Source organism: Sabethes cyaneus, chromosome 2 (assembly GCF_943734655.1).
Source record: "Sabethes cyaneus chromosome 2, idSabCyanKW18_F2, whole genome shotgun sequence".
In the NCBI taxonomy this organism is placed as follows: Eukaryota; Metazoa; Arthropoda; class Insecta; order Diptera; family Culicidae; genus Sabethes; species Sabethes cyaneus.
Window position 1 is genome coordinate 18230580 of NC_071354.1, and position 17625 is coordinate 18248204.

Sequence of the window (17625 nt, forward strand, 5' to 3'; positions counted from 1 at the left end):
CCACCAAACCATTCGTTTCATCTTCCATTTAATGTTGGATTGTATTGGAAATTTTTGTACTAAATCATACATACTTGTGGACCACCACGAATCACTGCTGTTAGTTAGAACCAGTCAACTCCTTGTTCTGTCCATGCTTCGTTCTTTTGTTCAATCATCAATCGAAAAAAACACGATCCGTCTATATATAGTGTTTTATTCATCTTAATTAAACGTAACTGTTACACTTGTAGCTGTAATTTCTTCCTTAAACTGATTCAGAATGAATGTTTTTTTTTGTCGGATGTCAGTTCCGGATATTCTGTTTACTCTTCCTTTTTTAGCCGTTACAGTTCTTTTTTGTTTATTTTCCTTTTTCATATCGCCTAGTTCAGCGTTTAGTAGCGTCTTTTGTTGGTTTCTGCTGTGTTGTCACATGTTTTGTTTTGTTTTTATTGCAAGACTGAATTCCTTTCGTTTTGTCCTTCCTTAGCAGAAGGAGAAAACTAGGAGCATTTTCACGGAGCAAGTATAGTTGACATTTGATATATGCCGTCGCGTTGTGTGGTGTGTGAATATTTTTTTTTTGTTCTCTATGCCTATGCCGGTTGGATTCAGAAAAAGAAATAACTTGCCCAAAAGCCACTCATACGCTCTCACGTTAATTGAAACAATAATCTTCTCTCAACTTCTAGTGTTCTTATTCGTATGCGAATGTTTGTTTTCCCTTTTGTTTACGGTATATACTAAAGTAATTAACCGAGTACTAATAAGGAGGAAGGAGCGATAAATAATAAAAACTATTTTAGTTAATTTTAATACACCCTCGCGTACGTTAATCCTGAATGGAAGGTGAAAACTTAATCGAGTACCGTTTTTCTTTTGCACAGTGCGTAGGAAAAAAACAAATCGTTGCTAAATGATGAGACAGCCGTTCGCCGTTTCGTTACGCGGTATAAAACCCAAACCGGATCGAGCCCGGTTCTGCAGAATGTGAACAATTGATAGTGTGAATAACGATCCGCGCGGGAAAGCTAACTAGGAAGGACGAACAAACATCTTCTTAACTGCAGCGAAAAAAGCATCTGCGTACTGCTTCTGCATAGCACAATCATCAATAATAAGCACATGGTTTCGATTGTTTCTTTTTTTTTAGTTTCTCTTAGTCGCCCACTTTATTTTTGCTCACTTGTATCCACAATTGTTGCACAGCTTAGCTTATTCTGTATTCTCACATGCTATATTATTTTATACGTTTCAGCTTCGGTTTTTTCTGTGTGATTTCCTTTAGTTTTTAATTATTATATTATTTTATATTATTTCTTTTCCCTTTGTTTATATAATCATTCACACACACGTCACCTGGCTGGCTTTTGCATTTTAGTGTTCTTTTTTCTTACTTTCTTTAAGAGGGAGTTGGTTTTTCTGTGTTTGTTTCTTTATTTCTTTGCTACAATTTTTTTTGTTATTTTTCCCTATTTTATCATCTTCATCCGAGCTCTTCCTCTCTCTTTCGCGCTGGCTTAATATGTATCTCGATCTCGCTCGCTCGCATTGCTAGTTCGCGTCCTGTCTGTCTCTGTGTATCTGCGTTTATTGAGGCTGCTCTTCTTCTGCTTCTTCTTCTGCTTGCTGTTTTGTTTTCTAATAATTATTTGCCCCTCTTCCGCTTCCTTAACGATTAGCATTCTTCAGCTGATTGGACAACCAGTCGAGACCCTCGTACAGACCATCGCCGCTTGTTGCACAGGTCGCCTGGATGTACCAGTTGCGGTTTCTCAGCGAATGCAGGCCCAGCTTGTCGGTGATCTCTGCGGCGTTCATTGCATTTGGTAAATCCTGAAAGGAAGCGACGAATCATTGATTAATGCATGCTTTCTTTACATTTATTACAATTATTAAAATTTATCACCTAAAGTTTAATTTAGACCAACCCCGTATTTTTGTTTTGGCCTTTAATGCGGTCAGGTATATAATTAAATTAACGGTAGTTATAAAGGTCTTTTGTTTTATATGTAACTACGTTGGGGACGGTAGAAGAAAGTAATGAAACAATGATAATGATAGAGTTCTAAACAAAACATGAACGAGGCTAGAAGGGGAAAGTGCGGAAAATTAGATAGGAGAGGGTCATTGAAGCAACACTTAAGAAGTTGTGTAAGTACCGCAATCTTTAATCTAACCTGGGGGATCCGCGGATAGAACCAAGATATAATTGGAGAACCCACTCGTCCTCCCCCAGCACGGTTGTCGGTCACATACATTCCTCCAAACCATCTTATGTCACAAGCGAGTCCGATATCTCACTCGCTATTCTGACGATTGACTTTGAACCATCAAGGGCAGTACGCATCAACTTAATTTATTGTTAGTTTTATTGGAAAACTATGTTAGGCATAATAAATTTCGCCTGACTGAATTGTACGCCGCCTTAAAACCGCACTGGTATTTACCAGTCAAGGTTTCCAGCAACACACTCAGTCTGTGAAGCCTGTGTTATACACGAAGTTCAAAATTAGTGGATCCACAGCTTTCATTGTACGGTTTCTGCCGATGACTCCATCTTGGGTACCATTAAATAGCACATTCAAATGATATTTACGTTATTTATGATTTACCTCTGGCAACTGCGGTAATCAAGTTGCCCTCCTTGTTTTGCACATAAACAGAGGTTGACACGGTTCGATTCTGGATTCCGTTTAATGTTTTAAAAATTGTTTATCGTCGTCGCCTCCGTAAGAATATAATGCAAGTCCTTATATTTCTTGCAGCGGCTGCAACAGTAATGCCCAATATTTTCCACTCTGCAGTACTGATCACATCCTGGATACGCTTCCACCGCTCATCAGGTTTCCGAGTGTACGCTACAATAACTCTTTCCACTGACAACCGCCGAATATTCGCCCATATCTTCCTCATTGGTTTTGAGTTGAATACGTTGAACGAGTCGGACGTAACATGCCGATCTAGAACTAGAACGTGGTCGATCTGGAAGCAGCGTTCGACGACACCGGTTTGACCCGGAAAGTCGGTCTGTCGTGAAAACTCATAACAACATCCCCAACTACCAGCGATTCATTCGAAACGTTCGTTAACGTTATCATGTCGTTTTCGTTTTTGCGGTGTAGCTACACCGAGGCTACACCGGTGTAGCTTTTTTGCACCAAAACTGTTCGTTTTCGATTTTGGTGCTACACCATTGCTACACTTTTTCTGCACCAGCTACACCAGAAAAAAAGAGAGTGTAGCTGGTGCAGATAGGAAAACACAAAGACACCCATACCACATTACTGCAGCTGAACCGTAAGCGTTCGTTTATCCAGCGAAAAGTGTAACACCAAACGGTGTAGCTGCATCACAAAAACGAAAACGGCAATAATAGAAATGGCACACCAGCTACGAAGACTCGGTTTTACAATCAGTAATGAGTGGATCTGAACCCTACTACTGGGCCGGATTACCTGAAAAATACCGATCAATGATATGGCGCTCGCGTACCTTCGTCGGGAGCAACACACAACAACAGACCGTAACCGTAACACCGTAACAGACCGAGCAAGAAGCCAGTCAAGAAGAATAAAGAACCGGTTTCGTCAGCGAGGGAATGTTCTGTAAATCCTGTCAAGGAGGGTAATGCATGGTGTACGGTACTGTTGGAATTCGACGAAGAGGACAACGACTGGTCTTTTTATTCAAGTACCGTGCAAGCACCATATTCAAAACAGTGCCTAATTCTGAACAGTTGCTAATTTTTCGTAAATATTGACAAAATTCTAGCTATTTAAACAAATTAATCACTACATCTGATGATTTTATATTACTAAAATGGTTGAAATAGCTAGAGTTTTGTCAATATTTAAGATAAATTTGCAGCTGTTCAGAATTAGGCACTGTTTTGAATATGGTGCTTGCACGGTACTTCTAATCATTTTGCCAAGTTGGAGAGCTCCTCGAGTAGTAGTGATACAGTCGTTATCGCCAATAAAGCAACAATGAAGGTAATCGCCAAAGGAAATGCTCTCCAGATGATCATATCGTGGTGCATGAGGTGCAAGTGATTCCGGAGCTTTCGACAAATTTGCTTTCGGTGAATCAGATTGTTAGACGTGGACATACGGTTACGTGCAGCAAGGTTGGCATTAAAGTTGTCAACCCTGGTGGTGAAATAATGGCTACTGGAAGTAGGAAACATGGCCTGTTCAAGCTGGATCAGCTGCAGTCATCAGATTCTGAGACCCTAACGTGTTCATCTCAAGAGAGTGCGGAGTACCTCCTCGACATCTCTATTGGTCTACAGAGTTTGATAGTACCCCCATTAATATCCTCGATACTGAACCCCAAACAACATTAAACATTGCCGTCGCATTGATTTTCTATGAAGTGATTTCCCATCGTGTTTTTGACGTTTCAGATTTAGTCACAGAAAGATGGCGACGTGCTGGGAGGTCGGTGCGGAGTCATGGGTCATGTCAACTACGACAGTCAGCAAAAGGGGGCCTAGTTTCCAGAGTCGATTATGATACGTCATCCAGGAAGAGTGAAAAAGATACGCAAACATGTTTGCCTTTCAGCAAGTCGAAATCACGAGCATCAGATTTGTTGGAAGTCGATCACTCGGATATTTGCGGGCCCATGGAGAAAGAATCGTTGGTTAGAAACCGATACTACTTGACTAGAAGATTAATATGCTCCGAACTGATAATGGAAAAGAGTTTACGAATCGAAGTTTGTAAAGCCATTTGAGGCGTTTGGAAATCCGCGATCAGACAACGGCGGACTACACATCGAAACAAAATCGACTGTTTGAGTTTGAGTGTTCGAGTAAATCGAACCATCGTCGAGTGTCCCCGGTGCTTGCTATTTAAAACGAATTGGCCAAAGACGTTCTGGGCCGAAAGAACGGCCGTGTACTTGGCTAATTGATATTCAACCAACACGAGATGACACCGGAAGAAATGTGGTCCAGCAAGAAGTCCAACCTGGCACATGTTCGAGTCTTCAGGTCGAAAGCGAAGGCGCATATTGCCAAACTGAAGCGCAAGAAGTGGGATGCAATAGCGTACGAATGCATACTAACTGAACTCGATGAAGAAATCAAGGCGTACCGTTTGTGGGACATGAAATCCAAGAAAATTGTCAAGGGCCGATTTGTCACAGTCATCAGTGAGACAGGTGAGCAATCGTCATCAACTTTCACAACTCCGTCCTTCAAAAGCCCGTCTACATCTGGGTGATCCATTTCCGTTCGAGATCACCGAAGCTAGAAAACTACCACACAAAGAAGAAAACGCAAACGATGTCGAAGCAAATAATAAACCGATAAAGGAAGATGAATCAAGTACTGATGAAGATTATGGCGACCCAACAAGTAATGTGACCATCCCTGCGCTCCAACCACAAATATCGTCAAATCCATCGGAGTCACAGGTGTCGAGGCGGAGCGAAACAGAGAGCTACCTGACAGATAGCCAGTCCGAGCCTGTTATCAACAAGGGCAATGGAGAAAGCTGCGATCGTCCTGAACCCGAAGCAAGCGCACAAGAGTAGGGACTAGCAACCAGACACCAAACGCCAACCATTGGTCAATTCACGAGATTCGCGAAACAAATCCAAAGCCCTGGGAGAACCAAAACGAAACTCTGAGAGGACACAATGGACAAGTATCTGTCTCTGATTGAGAACGGTAGGCGGGCCTGGTTGAACTACCCCCGAACCACAAGGCCAAAAGGACGAGAAGGGGAACGTAGCGCGTCACAAGACTCGACTGGTGGATCAAGGATTCATGCAGAAGTTCGGTGTGGACCTTGATGAGGTGTTCGCTTCTGTCCCTAAGCAAATGAGTCTCCGGAAGCTTCTTACCATCGCAAGCCGGCGTGAAATGTTGGTAATGCACATGGATGTTAAGACGACGTATCTTCATGGGAAGTAGGAAGAAACCATCTGCATGAAGCAGCCAAAAGGTTGCACCATATGAGGTCCAAACAAAGTCTGCATGAGAAAAGTTTGAACGAACTTAAGCAATCTGCTTGTGTCTGAAACCAAAACATTGACGCAGTTTTTCGGGAGATGGAATTCAAGCCTTTGTCCGCGGATTCATCCGACGCAAGAAGGGTAAAACGTTCATCTTGATATAACGTCGATGCTTATAGTGTTTCAGACTGAGGAGGAGTACAACGACATACCCCAGGCACTGCAATAAACCTTTACCGTAACTACATTTGGTGACGCAAGCATTTCCAATGTATCAAGTTTCAACCTCAACCAGAAACAATACATTCTGAAGCTCGCCGGATGATCTGGTCTGGAAAACGCTAAGCCATCAGAATTCCATGGATTCTGCGTACGAGGAAGACGAGACGCATTTGTCAAACAATACTGAACAGCTGCGTCTCATCGACGGGGCGTAGCGTTTTCATCATAGCTCAAAAACCAAGCTGCCCAACACAGCTGAACTGGCAAGAAGCCAAGAGGACCTTCTGAAGTACTTGAAATCTGCTTGTGACCATCAACTATACCTCGAATAGACAACTACGAAACTGGAGATGTTTGTGAACGCTGACTGGGCCGACTACCATCGAAGTCGGAAGCCCAATTTCGGTTTTTTTGGAGGGAGCGTTATCAGTTGGACATCACGCAAAGTTCTGTTGCATGATAGTCAACAGAAGATGAGTTTAAGCTGGACGCGAAAACTGCTGATCGATGTGGGTGAATATGTCCCCAAGCCAGTTACCACCTACATAGTGCTTCAATTTGTTCTAATCGTTATGAATCCTTAAAATTTCAAATCTGTTCTGACAATTTTTGCTTCTGTTTTTAATGCTTCGTAAATAGCAATTTCCCGAAGCGGTAACAAGCAAGCGTACACTCTTTTCGCGCATGTCGATTCGCGCATCTCAAGAGATAAGGTTGTAATAAATTTACATACACGACTTTCTTTCAGGAATTCAAGTATAATATTAGCCATTCCGAACTTTGAGATTGCAGCTTCAATTAAATAAATTGGACAAGTTTATGACAACAACTAGTGCTCTATAAGTGAACTGTGTTCTTTGTCTGTATGCTCTCGCATCTTGATTGGCAGCCAATTAACTGGACTTTACTGCATTTCAATCAATGCTCCTTCGTCAAGTTAGAAATCGTGTGGCAAGCAAACATATTCTCCGTATTATAATCCACGTGGAAAGATTACCAACACTCATTCTCAAAGTCCTTAAGCGCAGTAAATGTGTCAAACAATCTCATGTTATCATTAAAGGCAATCTCAAAAGTCGCAAGGTCAATAATGTGCGATGACTAATCTTACCAGAATTCGTCTGATGATTCGCATTCAATCAGTCGCCTATAAGCTTTTAAATGCTACCAAACAGACCATGCTGATTCAATCGAAAGAGAAAAAAAACTCACCTGTTTGTTAGCGAATATAAGTAGAACGGCATCTCTAAGTTCATCCTCCGCCAGCATTCGCATCAGTTCTTCCCGAGCCTCACCGATACGCTCTCTGTCGTTGCTGTCCACGACGAAGATGAGTCCCTACAAAGGAAGAAAATCCTTTACTCATCACCAATCCATTGCCTATACGATCGGTTACCACTCACCTGTGTATTCTGGAAATAATGCCTCCACAGCGGTCTGATCTTATCCTGACCGCCCACATCCCACACTGTGAAGCTAATGTTTTTGTATTCTACAGTCTCAACGTTGAAACCTTAAAAAGAATCAAACAAAATATATTCTTAAAAACTGCCAGCAGAGGAAATTCAGTGCGTTCGGTCTCACCAATGGTAGGAATCGTTGTAACAATTTCTCCTAATTTAAGTTTATACAGGATTGTGGTTTTACCAGCGGCATCCAATCCGACCATAAGTATTCTCATTTCCTTTTTGCCGAACAGTCCTTTGAACAGGTTTGCGAATACGTTCCCCATGCTTGGTTGATTAACTACTCTCGATATATACCGAATTAATACGTCCTGCTTGTTTTGCTCACTTCTGAATGCCCCGTTGGAAAGTTAGTTTGCTTTAGCGAAGCTAAAATATCCTAACCTAAGAGAACGATTTCCTCTGTGTGAAAAGTGCTAGGCTTTTAGCACTAGCCGTTGTTGGTTGCTTGCGGGAAAGGAAACTAGGACGACGATGCTCTGTGCTCCTGCTTTGCTAAAAATCGCTATAACGTTCTCCTCTTACGCTTGTGCAGTTGTTTTCAGTATTGAACCTGACAGGCAGAAGAAAAAACAGTCATAAATAGCCAAGCGAATATAGGTACAGTGACTGCGTGAATAATGGGACGGGAAAAAAAAGTAGTTTTTCCTGTTAATAGTGCTGGTGCGGAGGTGTTTTAAACTAACTGATTGAGATATATCTCGTAGACAGATCGACCATTCCCGATTTAGAATGCATGATATTTAAAGCATCTTATAAATATATGTGGCAAATTCACTAATTAACCTGGGTTTGTGCTAACTCTAACTGTATTTAATAAACAATATTCGAATTTTGGTAAATTAGTAAGCCGTAATGCTGGCAAAATGGCCCAGCCACAATCTTAAACAAGATAGGTACCAAGTTTTATGCTTGACAATTCAAAACTGCATAGCATTTGAATAAAAATAGTTAAATTTATGTTGACTTAACAGTAAAGTTAGACTTCGTTATATTTTTACTAGCTGATTGCCCGATCTTACTCGGGGCCCCTTTGTCTTCCAATTACTTGGGCATCTGTTATTGTAACGGTAATTCTCATAACGTAGGAAACAAACCCTTTTTCTTCATTTGAATGTGTCTGCTCTCTTTGTCAGTTCCCCTCCTGTTGTCCCCCAGCCACTTGTAAATCTGTCTTCTCGGTAATACCTGTAAATCGACACAAAGCCTTTCTTACGTTTTTGAATTTCTCCCTTGTTCATGGCCACCCCTATTCCCCCTTTCAGAAATTCTACTCTATAACCAATATGGTTCTAAATCGACACAAAAAATGCAAAACAAACTAAACCATTTCCCCTTTAGTTCCACCGTCCTTGAAGAGACCGTCTCCCTCTTTTGTCAACTCCCCAGTACTGATTCCCCTATATCAAGGAACATGTGTGCCAAGTTTGATGGAGAACGGCTTAGGCGTTCTGGAGTTATGGCGGAACATACCAACATATAAGCATACTTATCCTCACTTTTATATATTTTCTTTTTTTTTTAACGGTAATCTTTACAACAGATGAGAAAATTGTCGAAAAAAGTAATGAAATTAAAAGTGTACATAGTGAACTTATGGCAGGGTAAGGCGTGAATGTGAAAGGACAGAAAATTAGATGATAGCAGGGTCATTTGTAGCACGTTTATTAGATTTGTATTTCGTTGCTAATTTGACCAAGCCAGCCGATCTTCGGGTTAAGAACGGTTTTGATCCAAGCAGATTACTACCAGATTTTGCAGATTCAAACCCGGAGATAATCGACGTTGATTAATCCGTAAAACGACCGAGTTATAATCGTACAAAACGTAACCACTTTTTGTTACATGTTCAGTTCTCGTGCCTCTAAAATGCACCCCCATATAGGAAACAAAAACGTAGTTCTACGTTAAAATTGAAAATAGAACGTTGGTAACCAGTTATTGACACCAATAGCTCGTTCTAATTAACATTACAGAACAACAATCGTGTCATGTGTCCTCGATTTTACATCGATTCCACATATGCAGCAGCCAAAAAAATAGTATTCCCCTCGGAGATGCCTCGCGTGCGGTTCGATCGACAAAACTATCAATAAATTGGATTACTCCATGAAACTTTTAGGTTTTCTACTTTGGCTGCCGAAATGTGTTAGTCATAGTGGACCGTGTGGTGACCGTGGGTTATAGATATTTCTCCCAATAACCTATTACTCAATCTAGACGTTCTAAAGGAAAAACAATGCGTGCATTACTGGCACCACTGGCCTGTACCAGTTCCTTCCGAGCTGCCACTGCCGCTAACGAAAGGAATATTCGATGACGAGGCTGCTGCTCCAATTTTTGTTTCTCTGTCTGTCCTTTCGAAACGAAGCCGCTTGAGGGGATAAGAAATGAATCAGCAGCTCCCGTAGACGGCATGCAAATTTCATTGTTCATCCTTCTTCCATCATAGTCATTCTGCTCCCACCCCTCCCAATGCACAGTTTCGAACGTCTGTGACATCAAGTTCAAATGTTGCAAGCCACAATGTTATCACTTTTTTTCGGAACAATTACACAATGACGATTCACTGGATAATTAACTTTCTTCCGGGCATCCGCCTGAGTTCGGCTAAGGCCAATTAAAATGCTACATAGCAACACATATTGCGTTATGAAAAAAAACTTTCCATCAGTTGCACACTCGATTTAATCGACTATATCCAGAATCTCCCAAGACTGACCATTTTGCGTTTACCGATAACCACGCTTAGCCTACGGAGTGCCACTTACACAGTTTTTCTTTTTCCTGCGAAGAAAACGTACTTTTCTGCTGGACAAGATGCTCGTCTGATTCATTCACGTCACACAAGCCGCAACCCACCGTTAAATACGTCCTAAGCCGTTTTTGACCACTAATCGAACTCTGCCCTGGCCAAGCTTCTATCCAACGCTTGTACAAGACCTTAGGCAAGCCGCGACGGAACCCGGAACCGAGTGAAAAACGACCAACCCACACAATATTTCGAACTTTTGCAGCTACAGAACGCACCGAACGATGGTCTACACGTCAAGATGGCGGCGAATTTTCCTCCGGAGACTTTTTTCTCGCTCTAATTCTTCTACAAAGCTCTCTCCAGGTGAATTGTCCGGCACTAGCTAGACAGAAATGGCAACAACCGGTAGTTTCTTTCGAACCAACAGCACTCGGACGGTGCGTTCTCTTTTCTCGCACGGTGACTGCCACGTCCTCCCTCAAAAATCGTTTGCGGCTTTCTTGACGTGACTTTTCGTGTACTAAAACTTTGACGTTTGCCATTTCAAGAGTACACAGGGCGAAAACTGGCTGCATACTTTAAAAGGATGCCTTTCGATACACTGACACGCAAAAAAATCCTCAAAAAAAAAAGAATATTTCGGCACCAACTTTTCAAAAATACTTAACTTTTGATTTGATTTGAAAATTTTGCAAAAAAAAGGCAAAGTTTTAGGCTTAAATGTCTTTCTAAGACTAAACCCTTCTTTATCGACAGGTTTCACAGCCGGATGTTAGAGTACAGGGCAATTACGGGGCTAGAGCCGCAGTCTTATTGTCAATTGCAAGGAATATTGTACCATGCAAAGTGCGATATCGCTCATAAAAGTGCTATTTTGCATTAAATCGTTTCGGTATCTTCGGCGCAGTTTTTCGTTATCTTCCAAGCAATAAGTGCGCCGAAGATACCGAAACGATTTAATGCAAAATAGCACTTTTATGAGCGATATCGCACTTTGGATGGTACAATTTTCTTGCAATTGACAATACTAACTCTATATTTATATAATATAGCAAGCACCGCCTAGCCGAGATTCGAACATGCAACTACCTGGAAAAACCTGGAAAACCTGGAATTGTCAGGGAATTTGAAATTACCTGGAAAAACCTGGAATAATCAGGGAATTTTTAACAAAATCAGGGAGTTTTTCAAACAACCCCAATGATCGATTCATTGAGTAGTCAAGAACACTTAGAAATAGATAGAGAAGTACGGCACACAAGCGATAGATTGCGTTATCGATAATTAGCTGTTTTGCAAAGGGCCTTATTCTGTGAGGCAAGTGGAAGTGATATAACAAATTTAGTTTGCACTCACTTTGCGCGTTTCGTTTGGCGTTAGTCAAGTCGAATCGAATGACATTGAAGTTTCAGGACGGACATTTTGCGGCATGTGACACAATTCGCAGAACATCGAAGTAAATGCCAGTGGCACCGCAGCGAAATTTGGTTTTCGAGAAAAATGTTGAAGAAATTCCACTGACTCACTGCTTTTTTGCATGGCTTATGGCTCGGAGGACGAAAATTAAACATATGAACATTTCCGCGTGGCTGGCAGGAAAAGCGCCACGGCGGGTTCGAGAGCTAGCCGCAATAGGCTCTTAGACTCTGCTTACGTCTGAGTTTGGTAATAAACTTGCGCGGGAAAAAGAACAGATAAGGAACTCACGGGAGGAGTGTAATTCGCTGGTCGGCAGAATAAGAGAAAGTGATTGAAGAATTCGTCTAGGGAAATAGAGTAGGTGGGGAAATTTTTCTCAATACCTCGTAGATTGATAAACAATTTAAATATCAATGATCGAAACACATTTTCAGTTAAAATTATATCGCAATATGAAACCTAGAATTTTATTACACATCGGGAAAAAACAGGAAAAATCAGAGAATTTGGTTTTTCGTATCCAGTTGCCACCCTTCTACAAAAGTTTTTAGGTTGATCAAATTCTAAAGGAACGTAATTTAACCCGGAAACCCGCGCTAAGAATCGTGATTAACGCTCTATAAACCATCGTGACGTGCAGTATCTTTTAGTAGCAAGTGCAGTACCTAGTAAGTGTTGTTTCAATGACCCTCCCCTTATTTAATTTTTCACTCTTTCCACTCCACGTCTTGTACCTTCCTGGAGATACTACAAAAATCCTGTTCCATTACTTTTTTCTACTATTTTCTTCATCTATTAAAATGGTTCAAATGTCGGACTTCATTGATGTATTGACACAAAAAGATTTTGATTTTACCACAGACTGCATTTGTTTTTAAGTTAATTGACTAATCAGGGCGTATTTTCACAAGTGTATTTTTCACAAACTATTCCAAGCCTTGTTAATTTATATCCCACCATTCAAAATTGCGTTACGTAGAGGGCAGAAATGCTCAAAATAATTATATCCTGCGATATCGTTTATGGTTCAATAATTGTAATATGAGATCCTACTAAAAAAAAATCCGACGTCAGAGACAAGCAAAAGGTTCGCGTGTGTCAGACGATGTCTGACCGCCAAGTGTGACAATGTTATATATGGGACATTTCTGGCTTTAGTTTTCAAAAGGTCGCATAATGCATGTAAAAGGGTTGATTATGCGACCTTCTGAAAACTAAAGCCAGATTTGTAGAACTAGTTCTAATTTACAATTTTTTGAACAAAGTTTTGCTGCATATTTTGTGGTTACGGTGCTACAACGCTAGTAACTTATCAGTAACTAAATGAACGTTCATTTAGTCACTAACAAGCTACTAGCATTGTAGCGCTGTAACTACAAAAGATACAGCAAAACTTTATTCAGCAAAATTATAGATAATAACCTAATTTACAAATGTCCCATACACCACTTTGTCATTTTTAGCCCCGTTAAGATGGTACCACTGACGAACTGACATGACACATAAAAGAAAATCCTTTGAAAACCATCATCCTACACATTTTGCTTGCACACTAGCACCCTCTGTTATGCATGTCGCGGAGTAGCTTGCATTTGCAGGGTTTTATGCAGTAGGGTTTTACATTTGAATGGTTTTATACTGAAAACTTGAAGCAACACTCGCGAGCCACGGTGTAGTCATGTTGCGAAACATGCTTTTTTGAAAAATGAGTGGTTTTTGATTGGACGATGGAATTAACGCGAGTGTCTCGTCTGTTTGTCTGTGATGGTACTGTCAAATGAATCAAAATTGAGTCAAAGTGATCGAACCATCCCTGCACATGATTTTTGCTGGAATAGCATCACAAATTTACCCGAATCACAGACAGACAGTGGAAATAGTCGTTAATATTTGACTGATAAGTTTCAAAACAAATTCATAGGGTGTAAGTCTTGCACGCATATGAATATAAATAGTTACCAAATATTTAGATTTAAAATGGACTCGCCCAAAATCTGAACGTGGTGTCATTGATAAGGCCATTGCAAATTATTTTTAAAGTTTTTGTCACCCCTGCCCTTTGAAATTGGCTTGAAAATCGCGGGGCAAAAAATAATTTGTGGGATATAAGAATTTTTTTATATAATCAGTTGCTTGTGGGCTCAACTCGAAAAATGAGTGTACGGAGTGTGCGGAACGCTTCTAACACGAAACAGAAATGGAAATTCGAATGGAATTTTCGAAAACCACCAAAAAAAAGTTTCTTCCGATTTTGTGTTTCTCTTCGTGTTTTTTTTGCATGGAAAATAACGTAGGTAAATATAAAAAGCAAGAACAGCTGACTTTTCACGTTTAAACTTTAAGTAAAAATGCTTAAAACGCATATTTTTTTCGGTCGAGTAAAAAAACCCTGTTTTTTCGCCCCTCCCTTTAGTTACTTAACACCGCAAGGACAAAAACTTTATAAAATATTTGTAGACCTAATAATAAGGGTTCACGGTATGTAGGAACAATATTAGTTTTTTAGCGAGTTGAATGGCCACAAGGAACGTGAGTATGAATGTATGTAAACGCCTGGACGGTTCTTCGTCAAACTTGGCACACATGTTCCTTATCATAAAGGAATCAATCCAGTGGTTCACAAATAAGTAAAAGACACATTCCAGTATACGTGGAAAGCAAGAATAGATTTTGTTTTTACAATTAAACTATAGGTAAAAACGTTTAATTTAGCTTACATCGGAAAGATAAAAACTACAAATTCGGTAGGATTTCGAATTTGGCAACAAATGCGAGTCGCCTATGTTGCCAAATTCGAAACCCTTTTTTGATATGAAAAAATTGAATGTAAATGCGTTGGAATTTGACCAAATATCATAAATCAACAAATGCAACCATTTTATGTTTAAAAAGTTCGCCAATAGCTACCCCCCAGTAAACCATTTGGTTTGTATATCTCGATTGCAACTGAGGTATACGAAATCATATCTGAACGAAAAAGTTATATTTCACGCCATATAAGAACATATATGTACCAAAGTGGAGGCGATATACGTGCGAAAATTTTGACAACTATTTGTAATTCTATTTTGCGCAGTTTTTATAACACGCAACTAAATACTCCTGAATATATGATTAAGATATAATCAAATATTGCAATTGTCTATCCTGCTTTATAGTTCACAGTCATGAATTGTATATGAAGACACGCACGATTGCAAAACAACTTATTGTTCACTTCGATTTGACATACTCTAATCATTATACAATTCCAATGTGAAATTGACATGAAAACGATTTAATGTGAACTTTCTATTACGATTTTGTGTTATCTGGGCCGTCCGGAGCAAGTTATTGACATCCTGCGATATGATGTATTCCTACGGCAATAGATTATTGTTCGAAACATTCTATAACCACCCACTTTTTTTCATGAACACACGGAGGGTATCATTTTTTCATCATTTAAAGCATGAATGCGGAAACTGATTGATAATTAAGCATATTGTTGAAAGTGAAATATCTTGTGTTGCCAAAAACGAATACTTTTGTTGCCAAAATCGAACCATGCCAAATTTGAGATCCTACTGTATTTGTATTGGCTATACAGATAATATATTTGTATCACAGACAAACAGACATAACACTCGTATATACAAGAAAAAGGGTTTTTCTATCTTTGCTATAGATAGAATGTTACTGGCTTCAGCAAAATATCTTGTAATATGCTATAAAACTTTGCAGAGCACATCAATGTGTTATATTAAAACTAAAGAATAAATGTTTTATTGCACTTTTAGGGAGATTAATGAAAATTTGAATTCCGCTAGACGATAGAACTTTTAATTTCAAGAAACTCTTCCAAAGGTCCCATAAACTTGAAACCAAGTTTTCCCGCTCAAAAGGCCAATGCACACCAAAAAAGGTTCTGGGCTAGTATGCCGTGCCCGGTTGATTATATTGCGTTGCGCTCTCGGTTGATCAATTAAGGGTTAAAATTTAATTTTTAGTAGAAGTCTTCGAATTGCAAGGTCTTAAGTCTTGAATTTTGAAAAAAATTTCCCGATTTTGTCAGCCCAAAATTCAACATGGGGCTGACAAAATCGGAACATTACTGTTGTGGCAAACAATAGGGATTCTTACAAAAATAGGTGACTTTTTTACAAAAAAATTAAAACTTAAAGGTGTGTACACACCCACTAAAAAAATAATTAACGCTACGAAGGAAAGGAAGGGTGTTACAAATAACTCAAATCAACATTATGAAATTTTGAATGTCCCTTAAATTTAGTACTAAGAAACATAATTATTCAGTGTTTCCCTCAAAACTCTAATGGTGTAGGTCTTATGTCCAATGTGCGTCTTACACGCACTACCCTTAAACTAGCAATATTAAACACTCGAAACTTCTCAAAATTAAACATAACAGTTAACATAAAAATGCGTACAAAACTAGCCTTAGTCTACCACCATTTTTTACCTGTATATTTTTATATATTTCCCGTTTAAATATTGCAACCCATTCATAAAATAGGATAATTGAAACATCATATTTTCTGTTCCACTATTTTATATTGCTCCGATTCGTCTTGTTGATCAACCCGTAACCGGACACACAAGAAAAATGCTTCCATATTGTACTAATTCGAGATGTCAAAGGAAATAAAAAAATGGCATTACTATTACTATTGCTACATACCTGCTGCAATGATGTTCTGCCGTTAGTCAGTGGTCCGAAGCAGTTTCTTCGGTTGAACAAAAACGCTTAAAAATTGTTTTTCTTTTCTACCAGCTCGGAACCTGTCTGCACTTCGCACGCACTCCCCTTTTTTCCACTGTCTACACTTAATCCACAATTTTTTTCACCAAGCAATAACGTGAAACGCCTTTTCCCGTGGAGTTCCGTTTGCTACACGAAAAGCACGACAGCGCTGGTACGTTTCACGATTATTTAATGGCAGAGCCGCTTATAAGGCAAAATTCACCCGTTCACACGTACTTATTGCACAAAATAAGACGAAATAACATTAATTCCTTTGCGTAAAAACGATTCACCATCAACGACGTGACCCCGATGACGATGATGCGAATGAAAATTGACAAGTGTACAACTTTCCTGCCTGTGCTGATGGCGATGACCGAGGCGAGTCTGTTGTCCGCGGCGAATAACCAAGGCTTTGTGACTCGCAGGTAGACCCTTTACTGACAGCGTACGAAGGACGCAGCCAGAAATTGATGGACACGGAAGACGGAATATTATTGCTGATTGCAAGGAAAATTGTAAGTGCGAAATCGCTCATAAAAGTGCGATCCTGCATTAAATCGTTTCGGTATCTTCGGCGCTCTTTTTCGTTACATTCCAAGCAATAAGTGCGCCAAAGAGACCGAAACGATTTAAGCCTAAATAGCACTTTTATGAGCGATCGCGCACTTATTGATTGGACAATCTTCCTTACAATCAGCAAGACAATATTACAAATTAAACATCTACGTATAATTTAAATAAACAAAAAGTACGTATTTTTGTAGGAATAATTACTCCTGTTTTTTAAGAAAAAATTTTACCCATCAAAGTCTGCAATCTGCACTTAATCTCCAATCTGTAAACGAACCGAGTGAGGGTTTCTTTTCTTATGCTAATACAGCAGAAAATAACCTTCACTCGGTTTGTTTACAATTTCCAGATTGTCCCTTTTGAAAAGTTGTTGTACTTCGGCAACAAGTTTTTATTATCTGGAGTCATCTAACTACTGTGTTTTCCCAAATTAAAAAAAAAACAAGTTAATTTTTGCACTAGTCCCGTAATTGTCCTGTACTCTAATAATCGGCTACGAA

The 17625-nt window shown here is 39.7% G+C and overlaps 1 protein-coding gene across 2 annotated transcripts; it reads right to left on the bottom strand.

The window, feature by feature from the left end:
* Positions 1–1585: 1585 nt before the first annotated feature.
* Positions 1586–16871, bottom strand: LOC128738929 (ADP-ribosylation factor 1). 2 transcript variants are annotated; one of them, XM_053834421.1, is made up of 5 exons: positions 16490–16871; positions 7756–8190; positions 7575–7684; positions 7384–7509; positions 1586–1818 (listed from the first exon to the last, which is right to left on the bottom strand). In XM_053834421.1, exons 2-5 carry the CDS (start codon positions 7901–7903, stop codon positions 1654–1656), a joined length of 549 nt encoding a protein of 182 aa, XP_053690396.1. In that variant the 5' UTR covers positions 7904–8190; positions 16490–16871; the 3' UTR covers positions 1586–1653. The 2 variants fall into 2 exon arrangements, with proteins under 2 accessions (XP_053690396.1, XP_053690395.1); XM_053834420.1 differs by lacking the exon at positions 16490–16871 and adding an exon at positions 10409–10748.
* Between the last annotated feature and the right edge of the window lie 754 nt (positions 16872–17625).